The sequence below is a fragment of the Enhydra lutris genome, unplaced genomic scaffold (genome assembly GCF_002288905.1).
Source record: "Enhydra lutris kenyoni isolate GAN:26980312 unplaced genomic scaffold, ASM228890v2 scaffoldscaffold68, whole genome shotgun sequence".
Lineage (NCBI taxonomy): Eukaryota > Metazoa > Chordata > Mammalia > Carnivora > Mustelidae > Enhydra > Enhydra lutris.
This window is the reverse complement of record NW_019154152.1, coordinates 10,075,062-10,085,471: the sequence shown is the minus strand read 5'-3', so window position 1 is coordinate 10,085,471 and position 10,410 is coordinate 10,075,062. Positions and strand designations below refer to the sequence as shown.

Here is a 10,410-nt window from a genome sequence, read left to right as displayed (position 1 = left end):
TTTGTTATAGACAGAATCAAGGACTGGTTCTGATCTGAGCAGCTGCTTGATTGGCCTTTATAGACAGGGAGGAGAACTTCTCTTACCCTTATTTAGAGTGGAGTATATGAAGGTCACTTACTTACTTCTATTTATAGAAAATTTTTATAAAGAACTGTGATGGTGTAGTTATTTACCCATTTGGGATAAATACACCCTTGGGGGATTTCAGTGCCATTCTATTATGCTTCACCTCTCTGGTGCCAGGAAATGTCAAGGTGGAGAATTAAAAAAAAAAAAATGTTGACATGGTAACTCTGTGTTTATGTGTTTTAATTAAAAATGAAATTGAGGGCGCCTGGGTGGCTCAGTGGGTTAAGCCACTGCCTTCGGCTCGGGTCATGATCCCAGGGTCCTGGGATCGAGTCCTGCATCGGGCTCTCTGCTCAGCAGGGAGCCTGCTTCCCTCTCTCTCTCTCTCTCTGCCTGCCTCTGTCTACTGTGATCTCTCTCTGTCAAATAAATAAATAAAATCTTTAAAAAAAATGAAATTGAATCATTACTTTGAACATGGATACAACATTTAAGATGAGGATCCAATATTCTTGATTTTTATTCTATGTGTTTCTTGTAAATAATCTATTATACAGATTTTTGTGCACAACTAAATGAAATAACAAATACTTTGAAAGTATCTCAGGTAGGAACATAGTGCCAAGTACTCAGAACATATGAATGAAATATTTGTTAAAACGAGCAAATATTTGTTAAACTGATTCCTACAATTCAGAAGCAAACAGTAAAATAAAAGGACAAAGCCAAGGGGTTCCATGAAGATTACCCTTTTAGTAGAAGGAAGATTTGTCAGCATAGCCCATCAAATGGAAGCAATTCCATTTGAGGAAAAGAAGGAGATTGGCTCTTCTTCAGGGATTATGTTAATTAATGTCTGTTTTCCAAGTAATTTCAGGTACACTATCTTATTTGGTCTTAGGTGTTCAGGCTAAAACAAATATTTTCAATTTACCTGACACATACTGATAAACAAAGTACTTGACACAAAATCAGTGGTCAACAGTGTTTGTCAAATTAATTTATCCCTCACTCTTTCAGATCTATTTCACAGTCTAGAAAAAGGAATCATAAATAAGCAAAATAGAAGCCATTTTATTAAACTCTAGTTTAGTTGATGATTAGGCTAATTAGCTAATAAAGTTGGTTAAATATAGGAGTCATAAAAGTAATTTTAACCTACATCGAACATTTTATTTTAACCTGACACTTGTATGTATAATTTATTCATCATTGTTTTATGTGGAGTTAGGACCTTTCAGTGTAGTTCTGCAAATTGCAATAATATATTATCTTTGTAAACAGTATCTTTAATATACTGTATAAAATTTCCATTATAATAACTATGATGGTGAAGGAAAAACAAGTAGCCCACAGGGCACTTGTTGAGGGGAAATGAAGACTTGCTAATTGGAGAAAGAGCTGAGTGTTCAACTGGCTGCTAGCATCAGTCAATATGTTTCACAGAGGGAATATATATTACTGTGAAATTTAGCAAGTTTATTCAGTAGAACTTTCGTGGAAATTTTTTTTGAACCATTTTATTGAGGTTTGATTGACATATAAAAAGCTATATATATTTCATGTTTATAATTTGATGGATTTGGGAGTAAGCATACAACCATGAAACCATTATCATCATAAAGGCCGTATAAATATGTGTCACCTCCAAAGTTTTCTCCCACCCTCTTTAGTATTATTATGTGTTTGTATGTGGTAAAGCACTTATCATAATACCTCCCCTCTTAGCAAATTTTAAGTATACAATACAGTATTATTATATATAGGTTAACAGGTATGTGAAAAGATGCTCAACATTAATAATCATCAAGGAAATGGAAATCAAAATCACAATGAGATATCACTTCACACTTATTAGGATGCCTACTTTAGGGAAAAAAAAACAGCGGCAAAAAAACAGAAGATAACAAATGTTGGTCAGTTTGTGTAGAAAAGGGAACACTGGTACACCATTGGGGAGAATTTAAATTGGCACATTGTAGAAAACAGTATGGCGATTTCTCAAAAAAATTTTAAAAAGAACTAGCATATGATCCAACAATTTCATTTCTGGGTATTTATCCAAACGAATTGAAATCAGGATCTCAAAGTGAGATTTGCTCTTAAAACTCTACTACTTGCTTCTCTCAAATGCTTCAGCCATTTACCTGCCATCTTTGATTAGTTTTTTTCCCTGCTTTTCCACTTTTCAAAAAATGTACAAAAAATTATGAGAATAAAGATTTCTGTGAATAATTATGATAGAGCAAATCTCACTTTGAGATCTACTGCCCTGCTACCCAGGATTAGAACATAATGTTTTCTTGGCTGGTGGAATTTAGGTACAACTTGAACAACAAGAGAAACTATTGCAGATTATTTTAAGCAATGTTGTGATTCTATTCTAAGATCAATCTGATTTTTGCATAGGAGGTAAATTAGAATGCAAGAGAAACTGAAGGTAGGGACACCTGGTAGAGTGTGCCTGTAGTACAGGCAGATTCTGAAGGTACAGAATAGTAGAGTTGGGAATGAGAAAGGTATAGTAAGTGCAGCATCAGAGAAGTTGCATTGTGTTATATGTTACCAGTTTCAGTGTGGAAAGACATGTTGTCAGGGGTTGGAGGAGGCTGGTGGTGTTTTTTCAAAGTAAAACTCTTAATCACTTTACGTCCTTCACTATCAAGGATAATTCCATTCATCCATAGAAGGATCAGATTGTTAAAGAAACACAATAAATTTGGCTTTGGAGTTGCTGAATTTGAGGTACTGGTGGGATTTATGGATTATTTTGATAGGAAGATATGGTTATAAATGTTTCATGATAGTATATGCTCATGTCTTATCTATTTTTAGACCTAGTAGGTCTTGATAAATATTCGCTGAATGAATAATGAACAAATTATAATTTTGGGGAAATTAGTTTTTTTTTTAAACATTTTATTTATTTATTTGAGAGAGAGAGAGAGAGACAGTGAGAGAGAGCATGAGCGAGGAGAAGGTCAGAGGGAGAAGCAGACTCCCCGTGGAGCTGGGAGCCTGATGTGGGACTCGATCCCGGGACTCCAGGATCATGACCTGAGCTGAAGGCAGTCGCTTAACCAACTGAGCCACCCAGGCGCCCGGGGAAATTAGTTTTGTATAATGTACTTTTTTTCTGTTTGCTTAATATAACATAGAGCAATGAGTACAAAAATATAGAGTTAAGTTGCTATGAACATTTTGTAGTTGTTTTTGCATATTTTCTTCAATTCTCATAAACTGTCCCAGACTAAGAATTATGTTTTCTTAAGGCTTAATGGTGTATAGCATTATTTGTTATTAGTAGCAAAGCAATTAGCATTATATTGAATTCATGAAATAGTAATTGTCAGAATAAGTAATTCTTTAATATGTAAACATGAAAATTTCATGGAGAATCTTAATGTGGACATGAGGAACATTTTACTGTTTCTGTGTCTAACAAAGTAGATTTTTAATCTTGATTATTTTTTAATCACTTCTTCAAAATACCTGAATCTGTCTCTGCTCGCCTGCAGGAAAGATATGACATGCTAATATATGTGTTTACATTTTATAAATTTACATAACTGTCTTGTTATTTATCTAATCAGTGATTTTGTATTCCTTGTACTTTTGCCTTGAGGAGTTTTGCTAAAGGGAAATTTTCAAATTGAAAATATTCTTCTATTTAGTCAATCATTTATTTATTAGGATATTGGCCATTGTCTTAAAGATATTTGTCATTAATCAAATGTTCTTAATACACTCTTTTGGATAAGGAGCAGATACATGAGTGGTGTTGGGTGGTTCTCTGGTAAAATATTTCCCCTTTCCTGATAGACCCAAACATAGAAGTGAGCTCAATATACTGGTCTTATACACATGAACCTGATTGAGCAACACCAGAGATTTAGATACTTGACCTAAGAAGGGTCAATCAGATGTTTTTCTCATGAGAATTTTTTATCTTTATATTTTTACTTTTTATTTTTAAAGATTTTATTTATTTGACATAGAGAGAGAGAGAGAGAGAGAGAGACAGTGAGAGATGAACACAAGCAGGGGGAGTGGGAGAGGGAGAAGTGGGCTTCCTGCTGAGCAGAGAGCCCAATGCGGGACTTGATCCCAGGACCCTGGGATCATGACCTGAGCTGAAGGCAGACATTTAATGACTGAGCCACCCAGGCACCCCTATATTTTTATTTTTTAGAGAGAGAGTACACACAAATAGGGTGAGCAAGAGGCAGAGGGATAGAGAGAGAATTTTAAGCACCTCTGTGCCCAGCACAGGGCCTGATGTGGGGCTTGATCTTAGGACCGTGAGATCATGACCTGAGTTGAAATCAAGAGTAAGATGCTTAACTGACTGAGCTCCCCAGTCCCCTCTCATGAGAATTCTTAACACTGTTTTTCAAAATAATTTATATTATAGAAAAGCTACAAAAACAATACCAAAATTTTCATATCCTTCACCTTGATACTCCATTTCTTGAGTATTTGAAACCTTAAGGGAAGCCCATGAACCTGAGAACATGGCAGGCTATTGAGCTTCTCCTGAGCATCCCAGAGATGCTCTGGCTTCTCTGTCACAAGGTTAGGTTGTTTGGCTCCTCCTTGTATTGCCTACATACTTTCCTCTTAATTTGATAGATATGCTTTTTATTAAATGTGCCCTTCACATCTCTCATTATCTCTTGGTTCCAGTTTGGAGCTCTTAATCCATCATCACATTCCACAGAGGTCACATTTCCATGAGCTGTTTTCAGCCAGTAACTGAATATGGCAGGGAAACTAAGGCAGGCCCATTCCTAGAAGATACAGAATTCCTCTAACAGATGACGTTGACTTGGGGATACCCAATGACCTTGACTAATTCTGTTTAGAACTGCTTGATAGTCTCAGATGATTCTTCTACCAAAAGTTATTTTTTTTATCTTTCTCCTCAACTCAAGGTGAATCTTACCTCAAAATATGACAGTTCTTCCTGTTTCCTTTTTATCCATTCTTGTCTCCTTTTTGTAATGTTACCTAGCCCCTCATTGGCTGTTTGTCTATTTTGCCCCAGAGATGTCATGCTCTATTAAACATCTCCACAACTGCTTGCACTTTTTTTTTTAAGATTTTATTTATTTATTTATTTATTTGACACAGAGAGATCACAAGTAGGCAGAGAGGCAGGCAGAGGGAGAGGGGGAAGCAGGCTCCCTGCTGAGCAGAGAGCCTGATGATGTGTAGCTTGATCCCAGAACCCTGAGATCATGACCTGAGCTAAAGGCAGAGGGTTAACCCACTGAGCCACCCACGCACCCCAGCTGCTTACACTTTAAGCTCTCTTGCCTGCTTTTGGACCTTGTCAGTTCTTATAATAACTGCTACCCTCTGGTTTTTGGTGATTACCTAGACTCTGTTTCTGTTTTGTTCAGACCTCATTATATACAGGGTTATTAATAAGCCTGGCGCAGTGACTGCATCTCATATTGTTCCTGGTCAGCAGACAAGAACCTCTTCTCAGTGATGCTGATAATCATTTTTGCAGCTGATTCCTAATGTATTTAGTGGATGCTGTGTCCTCTAGGCTTCTCCTGGAACACAATCTAGGGTAGGTCTTCTGAACTTGTATAATCTATTCATCCCAGTGTGCTCACTTCCCTCAGCCACTTTATTTTATTGGTTAAAGAATTGTTCATAAAAGAAGCAGAATCATGAATACAATGTGTACTAAAAGAAAATGTGGAAGGCATGTGGTATTTGAAGGTGGGAAGAAGCATGATTCAATTTGAAATTAATCTGTTGCATTCAACAAATGGTAAGAACACAGGTCTACTTGGAACACATGGATAATGAAGTAGATAAGCAAGCATTAAGGTTGACAGAACTTGATCCATCCTTCTGAAGAAAACATTTTGAATCCATTTTTTCCATAATTGATCAGATGACAGCTCACTGGATGGATCAATTGAAGAGAGAAAAAAATGGCAAGGAACACAACAGCTGTACATGAAAGAAAGAATCAGGACATATGCAGTGTATGGAAAAACATAATGGAAATAATCAAATGCCTTCACATGCACAGAACTGTATTTTTTCCTGTCTTTACAGTTTCTTTTATTTCTACATATAACCAATAGGCAGATCTTCAAGACTCTCTTATGAGTACCTTTTTAAAAAAAGATTTTTTTATTTATTTGAGTGGGGGAGGGGAGATACAGAGAGAGAGAGAGAAAAAAAAAGCCCAAGCAGACTAGGTGCTGAGCCTGAGTTGGGGCTCGATCTCATAACCCTGAGCTGAAACCAAGAGTTGGATGCTCAACCAGCTGTGCCACCAAGGCCCCTCATCCTATGAAAATCTTCTTAATGGTTCCCTCTTGAGCTACTGAACTTTATTAGAATGTTAATTTAGTAAATTTTCCCCAAGCCCATTCTATACACTAAGCCATGCAATTCCCTTTAATGAATTATACTAAGTATCATGTATAGGTAGTATCCTAGACATTTTGTAAATCAACAGTACAACTCAAACTAAATAAGGTTATCCAAGATTTTGCTTGCAGCATATAAAGTCTTCAAAATACATGAAAAAAATTTTCCCTTTTGGCATTACCATGTTCTCTTGCTTAATTTCAGCTAGGTCTCCAGAGATATTTAGAGTCTTTTCTTGGGTAGGCTATTAGGAGTAAGCTTTGTAATATTGTAGCCCTTTGAGCCTCTCAATATATAAGTCCCTCAACTTTAATATTCTCATGTGTTCTCTCTCTGAAGCTCTATGCGGCTAACAGGCATGTAGAATTACCAAAACAAAAGTCCCCTTTTGTTTCCTGAAAGAAACACACCCAAATTTCTAAACCAAATCTACAAATCAATTCCTTTATACAATAGTATTGTTCAAGCAAAAGATGTTCTTTAAGCAACTAATACAAACCTTACCATCTAAATTCACTTAAAAGAATCTGATGGATAGAGAAAAGTGAAGAAAAAAGGAAGTAAAGTTTTAGGTTTTTACATTCTTCAGTGCTATATCCAGATCAGACCTGTGAATTTAAAACTCAGGAGAGTATTCTTTCACAAAGAGTAAAATGGTGACAGAATACTTCTCACATTGTTCGACAGAGTTGCTCCCAAAATACACTTTTTTCTATTTACCTTTGGAAACATTTTCAACTTAGATGGCAACACAACAGGTATCATTTTGCATTATCAACTTTCACAAGACTTAGTACATTACTTTAATTACTTTATAATTTTTTTTGTCTATGTTACTGCTTCACACACTGGACTTTAAGCTTCTTGAGTGCAGGGAATATGTTTCTTCCAACTTTTAATTGCTATTGCTTCTTACAAAGCCAAGCATAAAGTTGGCTCCCAGTCACTGGTATGCTGGTAAACTGAATCTCTGAAAAATAAAAAGTCCTCATTTGTAGTATTTGTCAGTTCCCAGGTATAAATGATGATTTGAAACCGCCAATATGACATTGTTGAACACAAGAGTTGAGATGCGTTGCACAATATGGCCGCTTGCAAGCTGATGTGTGCGGGCTCCAGCACATTGCTGCCTCCAGTGTTTGTGGGATACATAAAACATCCCTCCTATTTGTTACTTTTCCAACTTCAATTAAATTGATGTGACACATGTCAGGTTTCCACCTCCACTTTCCTCTGCATTTTTCTACCATTTTATACAGCTGAGTTTTAAGTTTCTGCCTATCCCCTAAATTGGTATGTTTACCAAAAAATTCTTTTTGTAAGAACCATATCTTAGGTATGGCTGTGTATAACCACTAATAGGCTGAGCATCATGAATTATTTACCTTTCATTCTTTGTTTGGTTAATATATCTATAGTAGCTCCTTTGTGTCACTTGTGAAACCTCTGAAATTTTATGGAAAATATGAACGTGTTTATATGGGATTTTTCTGTGGAGAAGGGTTCATAGATTTCATTAGATTCCATAGGGATAATTATGCTTTAAAAAAGGTTAAGAAACCCTGCCTCAAACTTTATCCGGTTCTCTGAAGTGCTAATGAATTAGCAAATGCCCCTAATCCTTGAAGCTGGGATACTGACTGTCCAGTACTAGATACTGATCTATGGCTTACATGGCATGACATATCTATTCCTACCTTTTGGACTATTAACTATGAGTGAAGAAAACAAGCTAAAGTATACTCTAGGAAAAACAACACAACTTTTCTTTTTTTTTTTTTTTTAAAGATTTTATTTATTTGACAGATATCACAAGTAGGCAGAGAGGCAGGCAGAGAGAGAGGAAGGGAAGCAGGCTCCCTGCAGAGCAGACAGCCCGATGTGGGACTCGATCCCAGGACCCTGGGATCATGACCTGAGCCGAAGGCAGCGGCTTAACCCACTGAGCCACCCAGGCGCCCCACAACACAACTTTTCTAAAGGTATAATGCATGAACTAGAAGACTCAGTTCTTACTTTTGATCTTATAATATTTTTCCTAGATGCTTTTGGCAGAGTGTTAAGACACTAGTGAATACTGTGACATCTAACATGCAGAGAGCCTAGATTCAAATCTCAACCCTGAGCCATGTTGTCTGGTTGATGGCTTACATGTCTTTAGGCCTCAGTTTCTTCATCTCTAAAATGTAATTAACACTATTATATATTTCATTGAGCTGTTTGAAGAATAAATGGAATATGTCTTAAAAGCTGTTAGTAGAACACATAGTATAAAAGTAGACACTAAATGTTAATTTCTTTGAGTATTTTCATTATTTCATTATTAATGTTTCCATGTTTCCCTTATTTGACTATAAAATTCTTGGGGTATAGCATATTTTATGACTGAAGACACAAAAATGCTCTCCAAATATTTGTTGAATAAAGGAATAAAATGACAAAAAATATATCTGATAGACAGTAACCTACCAGCGTTGTTTTTTACAGTGAAAGTCACTTTTTTAGGTTTTTCTTAACCAGTTATCTCTGTTTATTTTGTAAGGAGAAGACTGCGTGTATAGCCTTGCGAATCTGTCTTGTTTTTACACTATAGATGATCGGGTTGAGCACTGGAGGCAAAAGAAGATAGATATTTGCCATCATCGAATGGACAACTTTGGGGGCTGATGGACCATAGCGATGCACCAAGGACAAGCTCATCATGGGGATATAGAAAACAGCCACTGCTCCAATGTGGGAGACACAGGTGCTAAAAACCTTATGTCGTTCTTTAGGGGAGGCACTACTGAGAACAGAGTAAATGATCAAGATATAAGACAGGACAATGCATGGTGTATCTACTCCTGTAGTCAGGATGAGATCAATTAATCCACAGATGCTGTTGGCCCGAGTATCTGAACATGCTAATTTAATCACATCTGGGTGGTAGCAGTAGGAGTGGGAAAGGATATTAGCTTTACAGAAATTGAGGGGCTTAAGGAGCAAGAGTAGTGGTACTATTAATACTACAGACCCATCTGAATGATTCTAGAATTAGTGAGAATGGTAGCGTACCTCAGAGGATCACAGATGGCCACATAGCGGTCAAAGGCCATAGCCACCAGCACCCCAGATTCTATGAAGGTAAATCCGTGTAGAAAAAACATCTGGATAATGCAGGTATTTAGATTGATTTCAACTGCATCAAACCAGAGGATACCTAATGTTGTTGACATTGTAGAAACAGTCAAGCCCAAGTCAGCAGTTGAAAGCATGGAGAGGAAATAGTACATGGGCTCATGGAGACTCTGCTGGGTAATGATGACAAATAGGATCATGCTGTTCCCAGAGAGGGCAATGGCATAGAGATAACAAAAAGGGATAGAGATCCACACATGGACAGACTCTAGGAGAGGAATGCCAGTCAGCAAGAAGTTTGGAAATTTAGATGTCAGGTTGCTTAAGATCTCCATGTTTTTCTGGATTTGTAGCATTTGTCCTCACAATTATCACATCCTATAGAAATAACAAATTACATTGTCACACAAAAATATCTAGATAAATTTTCTTTTGGTTAGGAGAGCTGTCTAGGTCATGGATTAGTACTTTATCATTGAGAAAACTTTAAATTAAACTATTTTAATTATAAATTATATATATATAATAATATATATATAAATATTTTTACTCTTAAATTCAAGCAAAATATGTCTAAATAATCTTATACATTTTGATGATAATTATTTCCTATATTGGTAGAATTTTAAGTGCCATTAGATCATAAGATTCTATGAATACATTATTAATATATAATAAATAATAAAAATCAGTGCATTCAATTTTGAATATGTTGTATATGAAATGACTGTGGGAAACCCACCTAAAGATTTCCATGGATCTTCAGTGTCCACAAAGGTGTGAATTTCCAGGCAAAAATCTCCACAACATTTCAGAGTT

At 36.2% G+C, this 10,410-nt stretch overlaps 1 protein-coding gene across 1 annotated transcript; it reads right to left on the bottom strand.

Annotated features, from left to right (window-relative positions):
* Positions 1–8,994: 8,994 nt before the first annotated feature.
* LOC111159327 (olfactory receptor 51F1-like) lies at positions 8,995–9,926 on the bottom strand. Its single transcript, XM_022521730.1, is given in 2 exon segments — positions 8,995–9,485; positions 9,488–9,926. Coding segments are annotated over 2 exon segments (930 nt in total).
* Positions 9,927–10,410: the final 484 nt, after the last annotated feature.